The sequence below is a fragment of the Syngnathus scovelli genome, unplaced genomic scaffold (genome assembly GCF_024217435.2).
Source record: "Syngnathus scovelli strain Florida unplaced genomic scaffold, RoL_Ssco_1.2 HiC_scaffold_179, whole genome shotgun sequence".
NCBI classification, from domain to species: domain Eukaryota; kingdom Metazoa; phylum Chordata; class Actinopteri; order Syngnathiformes; family Syngnathidae; genus Syngnathus; species Syngnathus scovelli.
The window spans coordinates 1-26,060 of record NW_026061273.1 but is presented as its reverse complement, the minus strand read 5'-3'; the positions used below and the strand labels follow the sequence as shown (position 1 = coordinate 26,060).

At 44.0% G+C, this 26,060-nt stretch overlaps 1 protein-coding gene across 4 annotated transcripts; it reads left to right on the top strand.

Moving 5' to 3' along the window:
* Positions 1-5,667: 5,667 nt before the first annotated feature.
* Positions 5,668-17,898, top strand: LOC125985623 (small ribosomal subunit protein eS21). Of its 4 annotated transcripts, XM_049748542.2 has the most exons (8): positions 5,668-6,397; positions 6,480-6,963; positions 9,348-9,460; positions 11,269-11,348; positions 14,847-14,910; positions 17,579-17,650; positions 17,733-17,788; positions 17,853-17,898. In XM_049748542.2, exons 4-8 carry the CDS (start codon positions 11,299-11,301, stop codon positions 17,860-17,862), a joined length of 252 nt encoding a protein of 83 aa, XP_049604499.1. In that variant the 5' UTR covers positions 5,668-6,397; positions 6,480-6,963; positions 9,348-9,460; positions 11,269-11,298; the 3' UTR covers positions 17,863-17,898. The 4 variants fall into 4 exon arrangements, with proteins under 4 accessions (XP_049604499.1, XP_068505791.1, XP_068505790.1 ...); XM_068649689.1 differs by lacking the exons at positions 5,668-6,397; positions 6,480-6,963; positions 9,348-9,460 and having other exon boundaries at positions 10,944-11,348; XM_049748541.2 differs by lacking the exons at positions 5,668-6,397; positions 6,480-6,963; positions 9,348-9,460; positions 11,269-11,348 and adding an exon at positions 11,355-14,079.
* Positions 17,899-26,060: the final 8,162 nt, after the last annotated feature.

Genomic DNA, 26,060 nt, shown 5'->3' with positions numbered 1-26,060 from the left:
TTTAATTCTTTCCCTCCCAGGACAGCAGCTCATTCTGGAGCCCCGCCCAGGTACAGTGCCGACATCTCCAATGTCCCAGCGTTGTATCACGAACTCAAGGAGGCTTTTAGTAAAGCCAGGGCCACTTCTCTTCCCCCACACCGGTCCAACAATTGCACCATCGATCTGTTGCCCGGCACCTCCCCTCCCAAGGGACGCGTCTACTCCCTGTCCGCTCCGGAGCAGGACTATGGAGGAGTACATCCGGGAGTCCCTGGCGGCCGGTATCATACGGCCATCCTCTTCGCCTACTGGAGCGGGTTTCTTCTTTGTAAAGAAGAGGGAGGGCACGCTCCGCCCGTGCGTCAACAACCGGGGAATAAACGAAATCACTATAAAGAACCGATACCCTCTGCCTCTTCTTTCTTCCGCCTTCGAGAGCCTTCAGGGTGCCACCATCTTCACAAAGCTGGATCTTCGCAATGCCTACCACCTGATCCGCATCTGGGAGGGAGACGAGTGGAAGACGGCTTTCAACACCCCGAGCGGACACTACGAGAACTTGGTAGTTCCATTTGGGCTCACCAATGCCCCAGCGGTTTTCCAGTCCTTAATAAATGACGTTTTACGAGACATGCTGGACAAATTCGTGTTCGTTTATTTGGACGACATCCTCATCTTCTCCCGCTCGCTCCCTGAGCACATCAGGCATGTTCGGGCGGTGCTGCGCCACCTCCTGGAGAATTGGTTCTACGTAAAGGCAGAGAAGTGCGAGTTCCACGCCCCCTCTGTCAAATTCCTCGGCTACGTAGTGCGTGAGGGATCCATCAAAATGGACCCCGGGAAGGTGCAAGCGGTCACGTCATGGCCTGTTCCCGAGGCACGCAAGCGGCTGCAATAGTTCTTAGGATTCGCAAACTTTTATCGCCGCTTTATCGGTGGATACAGCACGGTGGCCGCACCCCTCACCGCCCTTACCAGCCCCGCCTCCCCGTACAAATGGACGGAACGGGCAGAACAGGCATTTCGGGAGCTTAAGAGGAGTTTCACATCCGCTCCCGTCCTCCGAGTTCCCGAGCCCGACAGACAGTTTGTGGTCGAGGTGGACGCCTCGAACGTTGGTGTTGGGGCGGTGCTGTCCTAGCGTAGCCGCCAAGACGATCGTCTCCACCCGTGCGCTTTCTTTTCTCACCGCTTGTCAGCCTCAGAACGGAACTATGATATCGGAAATCGGGAGCTCCTCGCCTTCAAGTTGGCCCTGGAGGAGTGGCGGCATTGGCTGGAGGGCGCCACCACTCCGTTCATTGTCTGGACCGACCACCGCAACTTGGAGTATCTGAGATCGGCCAAGAGACTGAACACGAGACAAGCACAGTGGGCTCTGTTCTTTGACCGGTTTGAGTTTTCTCTTTCCTACAGACCAGGTTCCCGTAAGGTGAAGGCGGACACCCTGTCACGTTTGTTTCCTGGTGGGGAGGAGGGACAGGGTCCACCTCCCACTATCCTCCCGAGCTCGGTTTGGGTGGCATCTCTTTCATGGGAGATTGAGCGCCGAGTGGAAGCCGCCTGGTGCGATCAACCCAGCCCCAGCAACTGCCCGGAGGGTTGCCTGTTCGTCCCTGAAGGCCTGCGGTAGTCCGTCCTGCAATGGGTGCACGACTCACGCCTGGCCTGTCATCCCGGGGCTTCCCGCACGAGGTTATTGGTTCTTGTCACAAGCCTAGTGTGTGCTGCAATATTACCGTATTTTCCAGACTACAAGTCGCTCTGGAGTACAGGTTGCACCAGCTGTAAAAATGCATAATAAAGAAGAAGCAAAAAACATGTCGCACCGGAGTACAAGTCGCATTTTTGGGAGTACAGACATGAATAGGCAACAACAGGCTAAACAATACGCTATGCTAACGTTACATGAACACAAATGAGCTGAGAACAAGCCTGGCGTAACATATTAACAGTTATTCAAATAAGTATAAAATAAATAACACGTTTATCAAACCATTGTTGGATTTTGTCCACAATTTAGGGAGCGCGTTATCTGCGCCTCCCGGCTAAAGCCATTGCCAATCACCTGTTATCCAATTTACTCACTGCGTGCTCGTTTGATTTCTTCAGATTTAGGAAAATGCTAAGACACTGAAGCACAAATTAGACTTACACAGGTTGGTTGAGCTCAATCACAATTCTTGTTCAAAAAGCTCTGTTTTCAGGAAAGTACAATACAGCGCTGGGCCCTTAAAGAGCGGAAAGTCTTCATTCAGAAAAGGCAATGTTTAAGGTTCTTTGATCAGCTTATATTCAGTTGCACATTGTAGGCTGAGATTGATGGGTGATGAGTCTTTGGGGTGGGGCAAGTTCGCCATGGGAGTGGGTGCTGGTTATGGGCGATTCGGTGTGTGTGGGGGCTGTTGTCTTCCGTCCCGTCTTTCGGCCTTGGCGATCATCTTTGGCTGAGTCCTTGGCTGGCTCCCTCTGGCATCTGCTGGTTTTATCTCCACGTGACTTTCCTGTGAACATTCTTCTCCAATCTTGGACATACACTGTCGTACCTCATTCTTTCTTTGTTAGGCAAAATATTTCCCTCTGTGCAGAGCGTTCAGTAGTAATAAAAAACTGGCGTCTAGCATTAGTCAAAACATAAGATACAATCAAGTACTGTGTTTAGACTAGTGTGGCCACATAGAACATATTGATTTAGAAAATTTCCTAGTAGACTGTCCTTTTAGGTTGAGGTTCTGGGGTGGTTATGCTTGGTGGAAGTCTTACGTAAAAAAAAAAAAAAAACATCACTACTGAACCCTCCAACCCCCAAAAAGGCATGTTTGTTGAGCCATTAAAATGTAATTGTCCATGAAAGCATGACATTTTCAACACTTTTAGTGGGTCAATTTGTAAAACTTCGGAGGCCGAACCTCGCGAGATGAGCCAAAAGAACCCGAGAAAACCCAACCGCGCGACCCCGATGCCGACTGACTCCGTTCGCTATTGTATTTTCGTTACTTTGAAGATTGTATTAAGCCCTAATCATGCCTCCAAAGAAAGCAAGTGGGAGCAGTAAAGCCATCCTAAAACACAGACGCTCTTAAAGCAATGCGACAGTGAGTGCCCGGCGCGCAGAGGTTGCGCAATCGGACCAAATTAAGCTCCCTGCGCACTGAGGTCAACTTAAATTTTGGAAAGTACATCAGGACAGTATAAATATTTTCTAAATTTCAGCGACGGCTCTGTCACAATAATGCGACCAGCGCGGTGCAGTTGCGCGGTGCAGTTGCGTGGTGCAGTTGCGCGGTTGGCGGCGCGCTACGGTTGCGCGTTCGGCAGTGCGCGGCAGTTGCGTGTTCGGACAAAAATGCGCAAATGAAAAAATGCTTAGAAAAGACGTTTTTTTTTTTAAGTCTTGGAACGGATACATTTTTTTCCCATTATTTGTAATGGGAAAAATATATTCGGGAATTCGACCGATTAACTTCTCGAACCACCTTCTGAAACGGATTGTGGTTGAAAACCGAGGTTTGACTGTATTTGTATTAATCAATGGAAACACTGTTTTTTAAATTATTATTTTTATTTTATTTTTAAAGCTCTGCGAGCAACCGGATCATCGGAGCCAAGGACCACGCTTCCGTACAGATCAACATAGCAGAGGTAATCTTTTTCCAACTTACCGTATTTTTGGCACAATAAGGCACTTGGGGTTAAAAGGCACAATTGCAGGGTCTGTTTTGTATTTAATCCACACATAGAGCGCATTATCGGGCCTATTTATGGCATGACTTATGGTAAACAAAAAGTTATAGGACCAAGACACTGAGATTGGTTGTACTTTATTCTACTGTTTAACCATGTACTCTGTGTACTCACATTATTGTTAATAGATATTTATATGCAAATCCGTCCAAGTCCATGACTTCTGTATCCAAATTAAACAATTGGGCAAGTTTGCCGTGAAACATGCCAAGTTCCATATTGTCTTGTCGTCACGTTGCTCTTCTGCAATGATCCTGGCTTTCCAGAAAGCTCTAATTGTGCCTTGTAAGCAGTGTTCCCTCTAATTTTTCAAGTGACTGTGCAAACACACAAGCTCCCTGTGCACACTGTGGACCACTGTGTGCAACACCAGAATGAATGAATGAATGAACAAACAAACAAATAAATAAATAAATAAATAAATAAATAAATAAATAAATAAATAAATATTGTCAATGAGAACTTTAACTTGCTCGGGGTCGGATTTTGTTTTGTGTGACAGCTCGTTCCTTTTCTGTCGATCTTTTGCGTTCTTTGCAATAACGTACCGATCCGCTCTCCCATCTTGAGTCTTTGTACAATTCCAACAGCTTTCAAATGACATTTCTGCTGAATGTGACGCGCGAGGTAGTCCAACTTCCATTTCTTCCGTATTTTTCCCTCCGTAAACTCGCCCGCCACTTTGGCTTCACTGCATGTTTTGCAGAGGAGACCTTTCTCATTCAAAAAGAGAAAATCTCACCCAGTTTCACTGTTTCCTCTTGTAGTTGCACACACTCCAACAGCCATCCAAACTTAAAAGAAGCATCTCTTATTTATTTTGGCTTGGCGAGTGGATGTGTCGCTGCTCATTCGTTTCGCCATGATTAGCTAATTTAGCATTTGCATCACTTGACTCTGCCGCACTGCATGGATAGGCAGGACACATATGTGTCATACATATACTATGTAGCCTAAGTGAAACATATCATTGGCTGGACAACTGTCAATTACTGATTTACACTACAAAAAGGCACAGAAAGAAAATCATTCATCCACTTAATTAGATTAGAGTACGTCTAACAGTAGATCTTAATCAATCAGTTTATGCTGAATTGTATTTTGTGCGCAGCATGTAATTTCATGTGCGCCAAGACTGCACGACCAGTCCGCAATTGCGCAGCTTAGAGGGAACACTGCTCGTAAGCACGTCTCTTTGTCTATGCCAGGGTTCGGCAACCCAAAATGTTCAAAGGGCCATATTGGCCCAAAAAAAAACAAAAAACATACCTGTCTGGAGCCTTAAAAATCTAAAAGCCTTTTATAATGCAACGTAGTGTCAATACATAAGTTGTATGCCTACTATTAAAATAATCTAAAGAAAAATAGTGGCGTCAATTTGATCACTTCTTCTTGCGGCCCATTAGAGTTCACGTACTTGCATAGCAGCGGTGTCTGTTCGATATCGGTCGCGTCACTCGACTCACCCATCACAGGCAATTGAAAAAGCTGTAGCTGAATTGATGTCCTTGAGCTTGAAAGACTGCATCCATGCGGTTCGACAATGATTCATATTGATGAAATCATCAGGAAAGAATGCAGTCTTGCGTGCCTCTCAAGAGTTCAAGATTTTTTGGTTTTGTCTTCCAAGCGTCCGCCATCATTCTACCCCAAACATGCTCAATGATGTTCGTGTCTGGTGACTGGGCTGGCCAGTACTGGAGCACCTTGATCTAGAACAAGGGCGTTCTATTCAGCCTACTCATACCCCCACTCTGTTTCTCTTAATAAATATGCCCTTGCAGGAAGGAGGGTTCAGACTTCATTCCTTCAATGGGTGAAATCTCCACCTGCAGGTGTCTAAAAGAACTTGCTTGTCTCCCGTGGTGTTCTTGCAAAATAAGTGTGAGTGAGCAAATCTCTAACACCAATCATAAAAGGTGTTAGAGTTGTGCTCACTCTAACTTATTTTGCAAGAACCACACGGGAGACAAGCAAGTCCTTTTAGACACCTGCAGGTGGAGAGTTCACTCGCTCAGGAATGAAGTCTGAAAACCCTCCCAACTGCAAGGACATATTTATTAAGAGTGGGGGCTGGTGTAGACTGAATAGGAAGCCCAAAACATATCAGGGGGAACTTTTACGACCTTGTGTAGGATGAGACAAGGTAGGTTATTTATTACCGGTTGCATTCCAACATAATCATCCGATAAGGATAATCTGAAAAACCCTAACAATTGGGAAGAGGTAGCTAATATTTCTTGACATTTTAGTATGTTGATATTGCCTTCTAACTTGCAAAGGTTTTGCTAGGATTGGGTGTATTGTATGACAAGCCGACAAAACTTGTTTTGCCAAACTCTGACCTTTCTGTGTTCATTAAAAGATCAATATTTCTGCAGTGAAGCAAATTTATTTTCATACATTACACCTCATTTGGGTGAGTCAAAGTCAGGTTATAAGCCATTGTTTCTACAACATGGACAAGCGACAGAACTTCTGTCAGACACTGTATATAGTTTGTCCTTGTTCAAGCTCTATGTACGTTCTGTATTATATGTAATGTGGATGTATTTCTATGTATGAAATAAAGTCATTCATTCAACTATGTCTGCTACAGGTGGACAATGTCACGGGTCGTTTCAACAGTCAGTTCAAGACCTATGCCATCTGTGGCGCCATCCGCAGAATGGTGAGTCATCCTGGATTGTGTTCAATGGTTCAAATGCTTGTGGTTTTTTACATGTGCGTGTTCTCTCCTAAATGCAAAACAGGGGGAGTCTGATGATTCCATCCTCAGGCTGGCAAAGAATGATGGTGTTGTTGCCAAGTAAGATGACATTTTTGTCATCAGCACGTATCTTGTGTTATAATGTGCATTTTTCTCTCCATAGGAACATCTGAGTGATATCTTTAAAATAAAATGTAAGAAAATCCAAATGCTTTATTGGTCCTGGTTTTTATTTTATTTTTTTTATTTTTTAGCGCATAGAGCACATTTGTTTTGTTTGTTTTTTAACGTCCATTAGATTACAATTACAAAGTGAATAATTATCCCAGTAAAAATACTGAATTTTTGTCCTGTCATCCGTACATACATCATCTACCGATTATCTGGAGGTTGGGCCGTAGAGGCAGCATTTTCAGCAAGAAAGCCCAGACTTCCTTATCTCCAGCCACTTCTTCTAGCTCTTCCCGATGTATCCCAAGGAGTTCCCAGGCCAGCTGGGAGTCGGGAGCTGTGTCCAAATTCACAGGGTGCGTTCTCCGAAGGCCGTTTTTTAGGATGTATGATGTAACTTTCGGCGTGACTCAGCTGCCCAAGTAGTTGAAACGCAGGGATGTTTTTTCACTTGTTGAATATGAACGTAACCGTTAAAATCCACCTGTTTTTCACCATCTGAACGGGTGGCTATTTTGCTCACCAGTTTTCTAAAGCTGAACTGCGATTGTTTTTGACTTGAGACCTGGCAACTGTGATGTCATTTTTAGTCGGCAGCGAGTGGCAATATGGTTGCCCCCCTGTGATGGATAAGAACGAGTGAATTTTGTTACTTATCTTATTCCAAGGACGCAATATTAATAAGAATGATGTATTTCGGCTCCTGTGGGCATATATAACATATTTTAAAGAAAATGTTGGGTTGAGTTACCCTTTAATAGGAGTGGAGCGCACTCTTGCTCTCTGAACATGCCTACTCACAGAGTAGTGCTACTTTGCTGGAGCACATCCTCGCACTCTGGGCAGTAGTCATGGACACCCTGAACTGGTTGTCACCAAATCGCGGGACACACATAGACGAATAACCATTAACACTCAAACCTACAGACAATTTATAGTCGTCAGTCGGCCTACCATGCACGTCTATTCAACATTGGAGAACATTGGAATACCAGGAGGAAACCCAGGCAGGCATGGGGAGAACATGCGAGCTCCACTCAGAAAGTCCGTAGCCGAAATCGGACCCACAACCTTTGCATTGTAAGGCAAACATGCTAACCAGTGCTCCACCATGCTGCCAAATAAAAAGTTTTACTGGGTTAATTGTAGTACATACTGTTGGGTTGACAACATTTATCTGAAATCAATCTCAGAGGCGGTAGGTCTTTTTGGCTTAGCGTTTTCTTCTGCGCAGAAGGGCGCACCCCAAACACACGCAACAAGTGTGGCTGAGATCTGCGCTCTGCTCGAATTTAGCCGTGCCTTTTATTGAGAGAGAAACAAAGGGGCAAGTGTACATGATCGGGTAGGTTCCCAGGCAGGAAGTACATTCCATAGTTATCTCATTACCACAGAACAAATGGGATACTCTTATGGACGGAGCAGTATGGACGTCTCATGACTATTAGCTTAACAAAGACCTAGTCTTAGTGGCCCTGGGAATACATCCCTGTGCCGTACTCATGACTTCAACTTAAATAAGACCTCTGTCTGCTTCACCCATCCCATGACAATCATGATCTGAACATGTCTAGCTAACTATGGGGCTTATTGTATAGCGCGGCTAATGACTCCAGTCATTAGCCGGCCATATGCCCCCAAGTCATTTTCACAAGGCTAGATGGTCACATACTGCGGAGAATCTTGCACACAAAAGCAGATACATAGAATCCAATGATAAAAAAGTATATCATTTCCAACACATACCGTAATTTCCGGTGTACAAGCCGCGACTTTTTTCCAAAATTTTGAACCCTGCGGCTTATAGTCAGGTGCGTCTTATATAAGATTTTTTTCGTGATTTTTGTGATGACTTGATCACTTTTACTCTTAACACTATTATATACAGTAAAAGCTACAAAACAAACTGACAAATAAGTCGTTTTCAAATCAGACGAGTAAAAACTGGTCAAATATTTTTTTAAAAAGATATTACAAGTGAAGACAATTTGCAATTCTAGTAATGACACATAAATTTGATGCACAATTTGTCTTCGCGGGCCACATAGAATGATGTGGCGGGCCGTATCTGGCCCCCGGGCCTTGAGTTTGACACCTGTGCATTAAACCAATGATTCAACATATACTGTAATTCTACAACAGACCACAAGTAGATACACTTTCACACTTATTTTTCTGTTTCATTTTAACTTGTGTGTAGCCCTTTGGCACTTTTAGCCTTTGTACCCGCTAAACAACATATTTTTGTACATTCTTTTAAACTGGTGGATATTTGGACTTTGCTTGAGTTCCTCACTTAGATTGTTCCATAGTTTGACCCCAGTTATAGTGATGCAAAAACTTTTTAAGGTTGTTCTTATGTTTAAGATTTTGAAGTTGTGATTCCCCCTTAACTTATAACCTCCCTCCCGATTCCTAAATAAGTTTTGGATATTTTCTGGTAGTTGTTTTGCTTACTTGCTATACATGATGATTGCTGTTTGGTAAGATACTATGTCAGTGGATTTCAATAGTTTGGATTGTATGAAAAGTGGATTTGTGTGTTCCAAGTAGTTGACTTTATGAATAGTCCTTATTGCTCTTTTCTGCAGAATGATAAGTGGCTGTAGTGAAGTTTTATAAGTATTCCCCCAAACCTCAGCACAGGGCAAGACAAGAGAACAATAAAGTGTACGAAGTGAATGATAATCCAGTAATTCTTTTGCTTTGTATATGACTGCCATGCTTCTTGAAATTTTAGACTTTACGTTTTTGATGTGTGGCCGCAACGGATGCTAACTGCCGTCAACCGTCATACCATCAGAGAAGAAGAAGGGGTGGCCTGTCCTTTTCGTCGTCCTTTTGTCGGTTACGGTGAGTCTCTGCGTTGCTCTCTTTCTGGAACCGCCTTAAACGAGCACATGCGGTGATATTACCGTGTATTTTACCGACGTTTATCGTCGTTAAACAGATAGCGTTACTGTGTGTGTTTGTTTAGAGGACAAAAAGTTAAAATGCAGTTTAATTGGCAGTTTCCACGCCGGTACGCGTGGACGTTCCACATGTTAGTTGCTATGCTAAGAGTCTTCTGGTCAGTTTTACACCCCCACGCATTGGCACGTTGCATTCCGCGAGATTGCGATTTAGCCGAGAAAGGGGTTGGGGTGGCACGGTGACGCACTAGTTAGCACGTCCGTCTCGCAGTGCAGACGTTCTGGGTTTAATTCTGGCTTTAACGGTTCGACTCGCTTCCAGGTAACACTGCGATCAAGCCAGTCGCACGGGAAGCGTGCCCATATTATAGGCTTTACGTTAAAAGAGAGCGAAGGAAAAGCAGGGCAGTGCTATAGTATGTAAGCGCCGGTATAGAGAGCGAAGGGAAAGCATTGCATTACGATAGCATGTAAATGCCGTTAAAGAGATCGAAGGGAAAGCATAGTGTGATAACATGTAAACGCGTCCGTTTTTTTTCCAAATGATAAATGTGTAAATCTCATCCGTGTATATCAAATTAACAAATTCTTAAAAAAATCTGAGGAGCATTCAACATGGGACTATCATCCTGCAATTTTTGCGGTCAAAACGTTACATGACCTGTGAGCTATTGAGTTAAAATGCTCATTTACAGTAATAAATCGGATAAAATAATAAGCATTCAACTGAAAATATGTATATCTCAACCAGGCCATGTGGGACGACCATCCTGCAATATCACGGGCCATTAGGTCACATGACTCAGGAGCTATTGAGGAAAAATGCAAATATTTACAGTTATAAATTCATTTAAAATATTTGAAGCATTGGAATAAAGTTCTAAGTGGTGTATCACAACCAGCCCATGTGGGACTATCATCCAACAGTTTGGGGTCAATAGGTCACATGATCTGGGAGCTATTGAGGTAAAATTCTATTTCCAGTAATAAATTCAATTTTAAAACAAGCAGGCATTCAAATGAAATTCTAGGAGGTGTATCTCAACCAGCCCATTTGGGACTATCGTCCTCCACTGTTTTGGGTCAATAGGTAACATGACCTGGAAGCTATTGAGCTAAAATTCTAATATTTACAGTAATAAATTCATTAAAAATATTTTAACCATTGGAATGAAATTCTAAGAGGCTGAATAGCTCCCAGGTCATGTGACCTATTGACTTCAAACTGAAGGATAATAGCCCCACATGGTCTGGTTGAGATGCACCTCTTAGAATTTCATTCCAAAGCTACGAATATTTTGAGTGAATTCATGACTGTAAATATTAGCGGTGTAGCTCAATAGCTCTCAGGTCATGTGACCTATTAACCCCCAACTGTGCAGGATGATAGTCCACATAGGCTGGTTGAGATACACCTCATAATATCATTCGAATGCTTCAAATATTTTTTGTGAATTTATGACTATAAATGTTAGCGCTTTAGCTCAATAGCTCCAGGTCATGTGACTTTTTGACCCCAAACTGTGAAGGATGATAGTTCCAAATAGGCTCTATGTGATGAATGCTTAAATTCTTTTCAATGAATTAATACTGTTAATAGCGTTTTTGCTCAATAGCTCCCAGGTCATGTGAGCCAATTATATTAAAACGCACTGCTGTGGCTATTTTGAATGTGTGCATCAAGATGGATGGATGAATGGAAGTATTGGAGTGTGTAGTGAAATTGTTGACATAAAATATTCTCTGCAGCTTTGCTTTGCAGACGACCTGCTAATCAACATGCAGAATGACGCTGGTGAATTTGTGGACCTCTACGTCCCTCGTAAATGGTGAGCAAATGTAATGGTTGTGGTACTTAAAATGCGCTTGTCGAACGTCAATCCTTGAAGGGGACAATGGTTGAGATATTTGGAGGCCAGGGTGGAAAGACTGGCTTCACACAATTGGCACACTGTCAACCCCCACGGACTAGCAATTTGCCCCGTTGACATATTTATGTGCGTGTGCCAGGGTTGTCACGATACTAGAATTTCAGTCGTCGGTACCAATACCTGTGATTTTCCACAATTCTCGATACTAATTTGTTATCATGGTAAAAAACAGAATCGACTTACTTTTAAAATCACTAATCCATCTGCTATAGCCAGGAAGACTTGCGCACATACCTTCAACATGTGCCCAAACGTAATTTTCCAAGATGGCGGCGCCCTGTGAGGCTGCGGCCAAGCCGGCTCCCGATAAAAATGTGTGTTTTGTGTTAAATGTACCGTCCAAATCGTCTCCGAGAATCGCATACGACAGAAGTACACTATTGGGACTTAGAAGCAACAACTGCACAAAGGATATATCCGGAGTTAACTTTGCCATGGATCGCGAAACTATTCGCGGTCTTGGAATAATGTCCCGAGACAAAGGAACCTCTGAGGCAGCGGGCTCCCCCTCCCCCACCAGCCGACACTGGAAGCAGCTGAAGCGGCGGTGGAGTCTGAGCACACGCCGGAGGAGAAGGCGAGGTTCCCGAGCCGGCATCAAACACCGACTGAAGAGAAACCCTCACAAAACAGCACTTCCATCTATTCTCCTTTCAAACGTGCGGTCGTTGGAAAATAAAATGGACTATCTCAAGCTGGACTTAACTACAGAACGAAAGGTGAGAGAATGCAACGCGATCATCCTCACAGAGACGTGGCTTCACAACAACGTTCCGGACAGCGCCATTAAACTGGATGGGTTTACAACTTTCCGCGCGGACAGAAACCACACCAGCACGGGTAAATCTCGAGGAGGTGGTGTGTGGATTTACATTAACAACAACTGGTGTACAAACGCTGTAGTTACTACAAGTCACTGCTCAGAGAACATTGAGTTTTTAACCCTCAACTGCCGTCCATTCTACCTACCGCGTGAATTCAATACCGTCAACATCACAGCTGTTTACGTCCCCCCCAGCGCTAACACAAAGGACGCACTCTCCATACTGTACAAGTCTGTGAGTACACTACAGAACACACACCCGGACTTGGTCTGCATAATCGCTGGCGATTTCAACCAGGCCAAATTGAAAACAGTAATGCCACACTTCCACAAGTGTGTGAACTTTGCAACAAGGGGAGAAAACACACTTGACCAGGTCTACGCAAACATCAGACAGGCCTTCAGAGCCCTTCCCCACCCCCACCTGGGTTCATCAGACCATCTCTCTGTTATGCTAATTCCAGCCTACAGACCTCTGTTGACGAGAAGCAAACCAACTGTGAAGCAGATCAGGGCCTGGCCAGAGGGCTCCACAGCAGCTCTACAGGACTGTTTTGAACGCACAGACTGGTCTGTCTTCAGGGAGGCGGCCACCACCAACCAGGACGTCAACCTCACCGAATACACAGACTCTGTAACTGGATACATAACGAAGTGCATGGAAGATGTAACCGTCACCAAAGACATTACAGTGAGAGCAAATGAAAAACCCTGGTTCACCAGGGAGGTACGTGAGCTCCTGAGGGCACGCAACGCTGCTTTCAAGTCTGGGGACAAGGAGGCCCTCAAGACTGCTAGGGCCAACTTGCACCGGGGCGTGCATATGGTCAAAAAATCAACTCACACTTCACAGACACAAAAGACCCAAGACGCCTGTGGCAAGGCATCCAGTCAGTCACAGACTACAAACCATCCCCCCCACCGTGTGAGGACAACATAGACTTCCTCAACTCTCTCAACACCTTCTTCAGCCGGTTTGAAGAAAACAACACCACAACACCCACAAAAACCCCAGTACACCCAGACAGCACAACACTTCAACTGGACCCAGCGGACGTGAAGAGGACCCTACTCAAGGTGAACCCCAGGAAAGCTGCAGGTCCAGACAACATACCCGGGCGCGTGCTCAGAGACTGTGCAGACTCACTCACTGACGTCCTCACAGACATCTACAACACCTCTCTGAACCAAGTCATCATACCAGCAATTTTCAAAGCTACCACCATCGTACCACTACCCAAGAAGTCACCAGCATCATCACTGAATGACTACAGACCCATAGCACTCACTTCCATCATGATGAAGTACTTTGAGAGACTGGTGAAGGCCCACTTAACATCCACCCTCCCCACTACTCTGGACCCATACCAATTTGCCTACCGCCCCAAGCGCTCCACTGATGACGCCATAGCAACAGCACTCCACCTCTGCCTGGCTCATCTGGAGAACAAAAACAGTCACGCGCGGATGCTGTTCATTGACTCCAGCTCTGCGTTCAACACAGTCATCCCCCAACATCTGGTGAATAAGCTGAGTACAATAGGCGTCAGAACTTAACTGTGCAACTGGCTGCTGGACTTTCTAACGAACAGACCGCAGACAGTCAGAGTCGGAAACAACTCCTCAGCGACCACCGTCATAAACACCGGGGTGCCGCAAGGATGTGTGCTATCCCCCCTGCTGTTCACGCTGATGACCCACGACTGCTCTGCCAGATTTGAAACGAATCACATCATCAAATTTGCAGATGACACAACAGTGGTGGGCCTCATCAAAGACAACGATGACTCAGCATACAGAGAGGAGGTACAGCAACTCATCACCTGGTGTGATAGGAACAAGCACAAGCAGACTGAGTAACAGCTTCTTTCCTCAAGCCATCAGACTCATGAACACACTGAGGAAAACCACTTGAACATTCCAAAGTCACCATGCCACTTGGCACTTTACTCTTGCACCTTATATACAGTTATACACTTTTTCACTTTACTTCTATGACCACTGATTGTACTTCTGCTGCTGTGTATGTATGTGTGTGTGTGTGTGTGTGTGGGTCTGTATTGTCAATACTCTTATTACACACCGTGTGTGTGTGTGCGTGTGTGTGAATGTGAGAGAGAGTATTTTATTGTATAGTACTGCACATGTTTATAAGCATGTTAGTGTTTGAATGACTGCAATGTGTAAGTGTGCATTGTCTATGTTTATGTTGTGAATGAATATGTCAGAGAAAGAAATTGTAAATTCAGTATGAGTAAGTTAGCTGTGTGTGTGTTTGTGTTGTGTGTGTTGTGTGTATGTGTGTGTGAGAAAGAAAGAGATTTATGTCAATGTCTTATTTAAATGTTTTTAGTTAAACTGCACATTGGAGACTGGTCAAACGCAATTTCAAACTTCTGTGGTAACCCTGTTACATAGGATTTTTGACAATAAAGTAAACTTGAACTTGAACTTGAATCTGCTTCTCAACCTTCTGAAACGGATTGTGGTTGAAAACCGAGGTTTGACTGTATTTTTATTAATCAATGGAAACACTGTTTTTTAAATTATTATTTTTATTTTCTTTTTAAAAGCTCTGCGAGCAACCGGATCATCGGAGCCAAGGACCACGCTTCCGTGCAGATCAACATAGCAGAGGTAATCTTTTTCCAACTTACCGTATTTTTGGCACAATAAGGCACTTGGGGTTAAAAGGCACAATTGCAGGGTCTGTTTTGTATTTAATCCACACATAGAGCGCATTATCGGGCCTATTTATGGCATGACTTATGGTAAACAAAAAGTTATAGGACCAAGACACTGAGATTGGTTGTACTTTATTCTACTGTTTAACCATGTACTCTATGTACTCACATTATTGTTAATAGATATTTATATGCAAATCCGTCCAAGTCCATGACTTCTGTATCCAAATTAAACAATTGGGCAAGTTTGCCATGAAACATGCCAAGTTCCATATTGTCTTGTCGTCACGTTGCTCTTCTGCAATGATCCTGGCTTTCCAGAAAGCTCTAATTGTGCCTTGTAAGCAGTGTTCCGTCTAATTTTTCAAGTGACTGTGCAAACACACAAGCTCCCTGTGCACACTGTGGACCACTGTGTGCAACACCAGAATGAATGAATGAATGAACAAATAAATAAATAAATAAATAAATCTTGTCAATGAGAACTTTAACTTGCTCGGGGTCGGATTTTGTTTTGTGTGACAGCTCGTTCCTTTTCTGTCGATCTTTTGCGTTCTTTGCAATAACGTACCGATCCGCTCTCCCATCTTGAGTCTTTGTACAATTCCAACAGCTTTCAAATGACATTTCTGCTGAATGTGACGCGCGAGGTAGTCCAACTTCCATTTCTTCCGTATTTTTCCCTCCGTAAACTCGCCCGCCACTTTGGCTTCACTGCATGTTTTGCAGAGGAGACCTTTCTCATTCAAAAAGAGAAAATCTCACCCAGTTTCACTGTTTCCTCTTGTAGTTGCACACACTCCAACAGCCATCCAAACTTAAAAGAAGCATCTCTTATTTATTTTGGCTTGGCGAGTGGATGTGTCGCTGCTCATTCGTTTCGCCATGATTAGCTAATTTAGCATTTGCATCGCTTGACTCTGCCGCACTGCATGGATAGGCAGGACACATATGTGTCATACATATACTATGTAGCCTAAGTGAAACATATCATTGGCTGGACAACTGTCAATTACTGATTTACACTACAAAAAGGCACAGAAAGAAAATCATTCATCCACTTAATTAGATTAGAGTACGTCTAACAGTAGATCTTAATCAATCAGTTTATGCTGAATTGTATTTTGTGCGCAGCATGTAATTTCATGTGCGCCAAGACTGCACGACCAGTCCGCAATTGCGCAGCTTAGAGGGAACACTGCTCGTAAGCACGTCTCTTTGTCTATGCCAGGGTTCGGCAACCCAAAATGTTCAAAGGGCCATATTGGCCCAAAAAAAACAAAAAACATACCTGTCTGGAGCCTTAAAAATCTAAAAGCCTTTTATAATGCAACATAGTGTCAATACATAAGTTGTATGCCTACTATTAAAATAATCTAAAGAAAAATAGTGGTGTCAATTTGATCACTTCTTCTTGCGGCCCATTAGAGTTCACGTACTTGCATAGCAGCGGTGTCTGTTCGATATCGGTCGCGTCACTCGACTCACCCATCACAGGCAATTGAAAAAGCTGTAGCTGAATTGATGTCCTTGAGCTTGAAAGACTGCATCCATGCGGTTCGACAATGATTCATATTGATGAAATCATCAGGAAAGAATGCAGTCTTGCGTGCCTCTCAAGAGTTCAAGATTTTTTGGTTTTGTCTTCCAAGCGTCCGCCATCATTCTACCCCAAACATGCTCAATGATGTTCGTGTCTGGTGACTGGGCTGGCCAGTACTGGAGCACCTTGATCTAGAACAAGGGCGTTCTATTCAGCCTACTCATACCCCCACTCTGTTTCTCTTAATAAATATGCCCTTGCAGGAAGGAGGGTTCAGACTTCATTCCTTCAATGGGTGAAATCTCCACCTGCAGGTGTCTAAAAGAACTTGCTTGTCTCCCGTGGTGTTCTTGCAAAATAAGTGTGAGTGAGCAAATCTCTAACACCAATCATAAAAGGTGTTAGAGTTGTGCTCACTCTAACTTATTTTGCAAGAACCACACGGGAGACAAGCAAGTCCTTTTAGACACCTGCAGGTGGAGAGTTCACTCGCTCAGGAATGAAGTCTGAAAACCCTCCCAACTGCAAGGACATATTTATTAAGAGTGGGGGCTGGTGTAGACTGAATAGGAAGCCCAAAACATATCAGGGGGAACTTTTACGACCTTGTGTAGGATGAGACAAGGTAGGTTATTTATTACCGGTTGCATTCCAACATAATCATCCGATAAGGATAATCTGAAAAACCCTAACAATTGGGAAGAGGTAGCTAATATTTCTTGACATTTTAGTATGTTGATATTGCCTTCTAACTTGCAAAGGTTTTGCTAGGATTGGGTGTATTGTATGACAAGCCGACAAAACTTGTTTTGCCAAACTCTGACCTTTCTGTGTTCATTAAAAGATCAATATTTCTGCAGTGAAGCAAATTTATTTTCATACATTACACCTCATTTGGGTGAGTCAAAGTCAGGTTATAAGCCATTGTTTCTACAACATGGACAAGCGACAGAACTTCTGTCAGACACTGTATATAGTTTGTCCTTGTTCAAGCTCTATGTACGTTCTGTATTATATGTAATGTGGATGTATTTCTATGTATGAAATAAAGTCATTCATTCAACTATGTCTGCTACAGGTGGACAATGTCACGGGTCGTTTCAACAGTCAGTTCAAGACCTATGCCATCTGTGGCGCCATCCGCAGAATGGTGAGTCATCCTGGATTGTGTTCAATGGTTCAAATGCTTGTGGTTTTTTACATGTGCGTGTTCTCTCCTAAATGCAAAACAGGGGGAGTCTGATGATTCCATCCTCAGGCTGGCAAAGAATGATGGTGTTGTTGCCAAGTAAGATGACATTTTTGTCATCAGCACGTATCTTGTGTTATAATGTGCATTTTTCTCTCCATAGGAACATCTGAGTGATATCTTTAAAATAAAATGTAAGAAAATCCAAATGCTTTATTGGTCCTGGTTTTTATTTTATTTTTTTTATTTTTTAGCGCATAGAGCACATTTGTTTTGTTTGTTTTTTAACGTCCATTAGATTACAATTACAAAGTGAATAATTATCCCAGTAAAAATACTGAATTTTTGTCCTGTCATCCGTACATACATCATCTACCGATTATCTGGAGGTTGGGCCGTAGAGGCAGCATTTTCAGCAAGAAAGCCCAGACTTCCTTATCTCCAGCCACTTCTTCTAGCTCTTCCCGATGTATCCCAAGGAGTTCCCAGGCCAGCTGGGAGTCGGGAGCTGTGTCCAAATTCACAGGGTGCGTTCTCCGAAGGCCGTTTTTTAGGATGTATGATGTAACTTTCGGCGTGACTCAGCTGCCCAAGTAGTTGAAACGCAGGGATGTTTTTTCACTTGTTGAATATGAACGTAACCGTTAAAATCCACCTGTTTTTCACCATCTGAACGGGTGGCTATTTTGCTCACCAGTTTTCTAAAGCTGAACTGCGATTGTTTTTGACTTGAGACCTGGCAACTGTGATGTCATTTTTAGTCGGCAGCGAGTGGCAATATGGTTGCCCCCCTGTGATGGATAAGAACGAGTGAATTTTGTTACTTATCTTATTCCAAGGACGCAATATTAATAAGAATGATGTATTTCGGCTCCTGTGGGCATATATAACATATTTTAAAGAAAATGTTGGGTTGAGTTACCCTTTAATAGGAGTGGAGCGCACTCTTGCTCTCTGAACATGCCTACTCACAGAGTAGTGCTACTTTGCTGGAGCACATCCTCGCACTCTGGGCAGTAGTCATGGACACCCTGAACTGGTTGTCACCAAATCGCGGGACACACATAGACGAATAACCATTAACACTCAAACCTACAGACAATTTATAGTCGTCAGTCGGCCTACCATGCACGTCTATTCAACATTGGAGAACATTGGAATACCAGGAGGAAACCCAGGCAGGCATGGGGAGAACATGCGAGCTCCACTCAGAAAGTCCGTAGCCGAAATCGGACCCACAACCTTTGCATTGTAAGGCAAACATGCTAACCAGTGCTCCACCATGCTGCCAAATAAAAAGTTTTACTGGGTTAATTGTAGTACATACTGTTGGGTTGACAACATTTATCTGAAATCAATCTCAGAGGCGGTAGGTCTTTTTGGCTTAGCGTTTTCTTCTGCGCAGAAGGGCGCACCCCAAACACACGCAACAAGTGTGGCTGAGATCTGCGCTCTGCTCGAATTTAGCCGTGCCTTTTATTGAGAGAGAAACAAAGGGGCAAGTGTACATGATCGGGTAGGTTCCCAGGCAGGAAGTACATTCCATAGTTATCTCATTACCACAGAACAAATGGGATACTCTTATGGACGGAGCAGTATGGACGTCTCATGACTATTAGCTTAACAAAGACCTAGTCTTAGTGGCCCTGGGAATACATCCCTGTGCCGTACTCATGACTTCAACTTAAATAAGACCTCTGTCTGCTTCACCCATCCCATGACAATCATGATCTGAACATGTCTAGCTAACTATGGGGCTTATTGTATAGCGCGGCTAATGACTCCAGTCATTAGCCGGCCATATGCCCCCAAGTCATTTTCACAAGGCTAGATGGTCACATACTGCGGAGAATCTTGCACACAAAAGCAGATACATAGAATCCAATGATAAAAAAGTATATCATTTCCAACACATACCGTAATTTCCGGTGTACAAGCCGCGACTTTTTTCCAAAATTTTGAACCCTGCGGCTTATAGTCAGGTGCGTCTTATATAAGATTTTTTTCGTGATTTTTGTGATGACTTGATCACTTTTACTCTTAACACTATTATATACAGTAAAAGCTACAAAACAAACTGACAAATAAGTCGTTTTCAAATCAGACGAGTAAAAACTGGTCAAATATTTTTTTAAAAAGATATTACAAGTGAAGACAATTTGCAATTCTAGTAATGACACATAAATTTGATGCACAATTTGTCTTCGCGGGCCACATAGAATGATGTGGCGGGCCGTATCTGGCCCCCGGGCCTTGAGTTTGACACCTGTGCATTAAACCAATGATTCAACATATACTGTAATTCTACAACAGACCACAAGTAGATACACTTTCACACTTATTTTTCTGTTTCATTTTAACTTGTGTGTAGCCCTTTGGCACTTTTAGCCTTTGTACCCGCTAAACAACATATTTTTGTACATTCTTTTAAACTGGTGGATATTTGGACTTTGCTTGAGTTCCTCACTTAGATTGTTAAAGTCCCAAAGTCCCAATGATCATCGTCACACACACATCTGGGTGTGGTGAAATTTGTCCTCTGCATTTAACCCATCCCCATGTGATTTTGATCCATCCCCTGGGGGAGAGGGGAGCAGTGAGCAGCAGCGGTGCCGCGCTCGGGAATCATTTGGTGATCTAACCCCCCAATTCCAACCCTTAATGCTGAGTGCCAAGCAGGGAGGCAATGGGTCCCATTTTTATAGTCTTTGGTATGACCCGGCCGGGGTTTGAACCCACAACCTTCCAGTCTCAGGGCGGACACTCTACTACTAGGCCACTGAGCTGTTCCATAGTTTGACCCCAGTTATAGTGATGCAAAAACTTTTTAAGGTTGTTCTTATGTTTAAGATTTTGAAGTTGTGATTCCCCCTTAACTTATAACCTCCCTCCCGATTCCTAAATAAGTTTTGGATATTTTCTGGTAGTTGTTTTGCTTACTTGCTATACATGATGATTGCTGTTTGGTAAGATACTATGTCAGTGGATTTCAATAGTTTGGATTGTATGAAAAGTGGATTTGTGTGTTCCAAGTAGTTGACTTTATGAATAGTCCTTATTGCTCTTTTCTGCAGAATGATAAGTGGCTGTAGTGAAGTTTTATAAGTATTCCCCCAAACCTCAGCACAGGGCAAGACAAGAGAACAATAAAGTGTACGAAGTGAATGATAATCCAGTAATTCTTTTGCTTTGTATATGACTGCCATGCTTCTTGAAATTTTAGACTTTACGTTTTTGATGTGTGGCCGCAACGGATGCTAACTGCCGTCAACCGTCATACCATCAGAGAAGAAGAAGGGGTGGCCTGTCCTTTTCGTCGTCCTTTTGTCGGTTACGGTGAGTCTCTGCGTTGCTCTCTTTCTGGAACCGCCTTAAACGAGCACATGCGGTGATATTACCGTGTATTTTACCGACGTTTATCGTCGTTAAACAGATAGCGTTACTGTGTGTGTTTGTTTAGAGGACAAAAAGTTAAAATGCAGTTTAATTGGCAGTTTCCACGCCGGTACGCGTGGACGTTCCACATGTTAGTTGCTATGCTAAGAGTCTTCTGGTCAGTTTTACACCCCCACGCATTGGCACGTTGCATTCCGCGAGATTGCGATTTAGCCGAGAAAGGGGTTGGGGTGGCACGGTGACGCACTAGTTAGCACGTCCGTCTCGCAGTGCAGACGTTCTGGGTTTAATTCTGGCTTTAACGGTTCGACTCGCTTCCAGGTAACACTGCGATCAAGCCAGTCGCACGGGAAGCGTGCCCATATTATAGGCTTTACGTTAAAAGAGAGCGAAGGAAAAGCAGGGCAGTGCTATAGTATGTAAGCGCCGGTATAGAGAGCGAAGGGAAAGCATTGCATTACGATAGCATGTAAATGCCGTTAAAGAGATCGAAGGGAAAGCATAGTGTGATAACATGTAAACGCGTCCGTTTTTTTTCCAAATGATAAATGTGTAAATCTCATCCGTGTATATCAAATTAACAAATTCTTAAAAAAATCTGAGGAGCATTCAACATGGGACTATCATCCTGCAATTTTTGCGGTCAAAACGTTACATGACCTGTGAGCTATTGAGTTAAAATGCTCATTTACAGTAATAAATCGGATAAAATAATAAGCATTCAACTGAAAATATGTATATCTCAACCAGGCCATGTGGGACGACCATCCTGCAATATCACGGGCCATTAGGTCACATGACTCAGGAGCTATTGAGGAAAAATGCAAATATTTACAGTTATAAATTCATTTAAAATATTTGAAGCATTGGAATAAAGTTCTAAGTGGTGTATCACAACCAGCCCATGTGGGACTATCATCCAACAGTTTGGGGTCAATAGGTCACATGATCTGGGAGCTATTGAGGTAAAATTCTATTTCCAGTAATACATTCAATTTTAAAACAAGCAGGCATTCAAATGAAATTCTAGGAGGTGTATCTCAACCAGCCCATTTGGGACTATCGTCCTCCACTGTTTTGGGTCAATAGGTAACATGACCTGGAAGCTATTGAGCTAAAATTCTAATATTTACAGTAATAAATTCATTAAAAATATTTTAACCATTGGAATGAAATTCTAAGAGGCTGAATAGCTCCCAGGTCATGTGACCTATTGACTTCAAACTGAAGGATAATAGCCCCACATGGTCTGGTTGAGATGCACCTCTTAGAATTTCATTCCAAAGCTACGAATATTTTGAGTGAATTCATGACTGTAAATATTAGCGGTGTAGCTCAATAGCTCTCAGGTCATGTGACCTATTAACCCCCAACTGTGCAGGATGATAGTCCACATAGGCTGGTTGAGATACACCTCATAATATCATTCGAATGCTTCAAATATTTTTTGTGAATTTATGACTATAAATGTTAGCGCTTTAGCTCAATAGCTCCAGGTCATGTGACTTTTTGACCCCAAACTGTGAAGGATGATAGTTCCAAATAGGCTCTATGTGATGAATGCTTAAATTCTTTTCAATGAATTAATACTGTTAATAGCGTTTTTGCTCAATAGCTCCCAGGTCATGTGAGCCAATTATATTAAAACGCACTGCTGTGGCTATTTTGAATGTGTGCATCAAGATGGATGGATGAATGGAAGTATTGGAGTGTGTAGTGAAATTGTTGACATAAAATATTCTCTGCAGCTTTGCTTTGCAGACGACCTGCTAATCAACATGCAGAATGACGCTGGTGAATTTGTGGACCTCTACGTCCCTCGTAAATGGTGAGCAAATGTAATGGTTGTGGTACTTAAAATGCGCTTGTCGAACGTCAATCCTTGAAGGGGACAATGGTTGAGATATTTGGAGGCCAGGGTGGAAAGACTGGCTTCACACAATTGGCACACTGTCAACCCCCACGGACTAGCAATTTGCCCCGTTGACATATTTATGTGCGTGTGCCAGGGTTGTCACGATACTAGAATTTCAGTCGTCGGTACCAATACCTGTGATTTTCCACAATTCTCGATACTAATTTGTTATCATGGTAAAAAACAGAATCGACTTACTTTTAAAATCACTAATCCATCTGCTATAGCCAGGAAGACTTGCGCACATACCTTCAACATGTGCCCAAACGTAATTTTCCAAGATGGCGGCGCCCTGTGAGGCTGCGGCCAAGCCGGCTCCCGATAAAAATGTGTGTTTTGTGTTAAATGTACCGTCCAAATCGTCTCCGAGAATCGCATACGACAGAAGTACACTATTGGGACTTAGAAGCAACAACTGCACAAAGGATATATCCGGAGTTAACTTTGCCATGGATCGCGAAACTATTCGCGGTCTTGGAATAATGTCCCGAGACAAAGGAACCTCTGAGGCAGCGGGCTCCCCCTCCCCCACCAGCCGACACTGGAAGCAGCTGAAGCGGCGGTGGAGTCTGAGCACACGCCGGAGGAGAAGGCGAGGTTCCCGAGCCGGCATCAAACACCGACTGAAGAGAAACCCTCACAAAACAGCACTTCCATCTATTCTCCTTTCAAACGTGCGGTCGTTGGAAAATAAAATGGACTATCTCAAGCTGGACTTAACTACAGAACGAAAGGTGAGAGAATGCAACGCGATCATCCTCACAGAGACGTGGCTTCACAACAACGTTCCGGACAGCGCCATTAAACTGGATGGGTTTACAACTTTCCGCGCGGACAGAAACCACACCAGCACGGGTAAATCTCGAGGAGGTGGTGTGTGGATTTACATTAACAACAACTGGTGTACAAACGCTGTAGTTACTACAAGTCACTGCTCAGAGAACATTGAGTTTTTAACCCTCAACTGCCGTCCATTCTACCTACCGCGTGAATTCAATACCGTCAACATCACAGCTGTTTACGTCCCCCCCAGCGCTAACACAAAGGACGCACTCTCCATACTGTACAAGTCTGTGAGTACACTACAGAACACACACCCGGACTTGGTCTGCATAATCGCTGGCGATTTCAACCAGGCCAAATTGAAAACAGTAATGCCACACTTCCACAAGTGTGTGAACTTTGCAACAAGGGGAGAAAACACACTTGACCAGGTCTACGCAAACATCAGACAGGCCTTCAGAGCCCTTCCCCACCCCCACCTGGGTTCATCAGACCATCTCTCTGTTATGCTAATTCCAGCCTACAGACCTCTGTTGACGAGAAGCAAACCAACTGTGAAGCAGATCAGGGCCTGGCCAGAGGGCTCCACAGCAGCTCTACAGGACTGTTTTGAACGCACAGACTGGTCTGTCTTCAGGGAGGCGGCCACCACCAACCAGGACGTCAACCTCACCGAATACACAGACTCTGTAACTGGATACATAACGAAGTGCATGGAAGATGTAACCGTCACCAAAGACATTACAGTGAGAGCAAATGAAAAACCCTGGTTCACCAGGGAGGTACGTGAGCTCCTGAGGGCACGCAACGCTGCTTTCAAGTCTGGGGACAAGGAGGCCCTCAAGACTGCTAGGGCCAACTTGCACCGGGGCGTGCATATGGTCAAAAAATCAACTCACACTTCACAGACACAAAAGACCCAAGACGCCTGTGGCAAGGCATCCAGTCAGTCACAGACTACAAACCATCCCCCCCACCGTGTGAGGACAACATAGACTTCCTCAACTCTCTCAACACCTTCTTCAGCCGGTTTGAAGAAAACAACACCACAACACCCACAAAAACCCCAGTACACCCAGACAGCACAACACTTCAACTGGACCCAGCGGACGTGAAGAGGACCCTACTCAAGGTGAACCCCAGGAAAGCTGCAGGTCCAGACAACATACCCGGGCGCGTGCTCAGAGACTGTGCAGACTCACTCACTGACGTCCTCACAGACATCTACAACACCTCTCTGAACCAAGTCATCATACCAGCAATTTTCAAAGCTACCACCATCGTACCACTACCCAAGAAGTCACCAGCATCATCACTGAATGACTACAGACCCATAGCACTCACTTCCATCATGATGAAGTACTTTGAGAGACTGGTGAAGGCCCACTTAACATCCACCCTCCCCACTACTCTGGACCCATACCAATTTGCCTACCGCCCCAAGCGCTCCACTGATGACGCCATAGCAACAGCACTCCACCTCTGCCTGGCTCATCTGGAGAACAAAAACAGTCACGCGCGGATGCTGTTCATTGACTCCAGCTCTGCGTTCAACACAGTCATCCCCCAACATCTGGTGAATAAGCTGAGTACAATAGGCGTCAGAACTTAACTGTGCAACTGGCTGCTGGACTTTCTAACGAACAGACCGCAGACAGTCAGAGTCGGAAACAACTCCTCAGCGACCACCGTCATAAACACCGGGGTGCCGCAAGGATGTGTGCTATCCCCCCTGCTGTTCACGCTGATGACCCACGACTGCTCTGCCAGATTTGAAACGAATCACATCATCAAATTTGCAGATGACACAACAGTGGTGGGCCTCATCAAAGACAACGATGACTCAGCATACAGAGAGGAGGTACAGCAACTCATCACCTGGTGTGATAGGAACAAGCACAAGCAGACTGAGTAACAGCTTCTTTCCTCAAGCCATCAGACTCATGAACACACTGAGGAAAACCACTTGAACATTCCAAAGTCACCATGCCACTTGGCACTTTACTCTTGCACCTTATATACAGTTATACACTTTTTCACTTTACTTCTATGACCACTGATTGTACTTCTGCTGCTGTGTATGTATGTGTGTGTGTGTGTGTGTGGGTCTGTATTGTCAATACTCTTATTACACACCGTGTGTGTGTGTGCGTGTGTGTGAATGTGAGAGAGAGTATTTTATTGTATAGTACTGCACATGTTTATAAGCATGTTAGTGTTTGAATGACTGCAATGTGTAAGTGTGCATTGTCTATGTTTATGTTGTGAATGAATATG

Coding starts and splice junctions, on each gene's coding strand:
- LOC125985623 (XM_068649689.1), top strand. CDS start 11,212: ATGAATGGAAGTATTGGAGTGTGTAGTGAAATTGTTGACATAAAATAT. Junction 11,349..14,846: donor CTCTACGTCCCTCGTAAATG/GTGAGCAAATGT, acceptor TCTTTTTAAAAG/CTCTGCGAGCAACCGGATCA. Junction 14,911..17,578: donor TGCAGATCAACATAGCAGAG/GTAATCTTTTTC, acceptor TGTCTGCTACAG/GTGGACAATGTCACGGGTCG.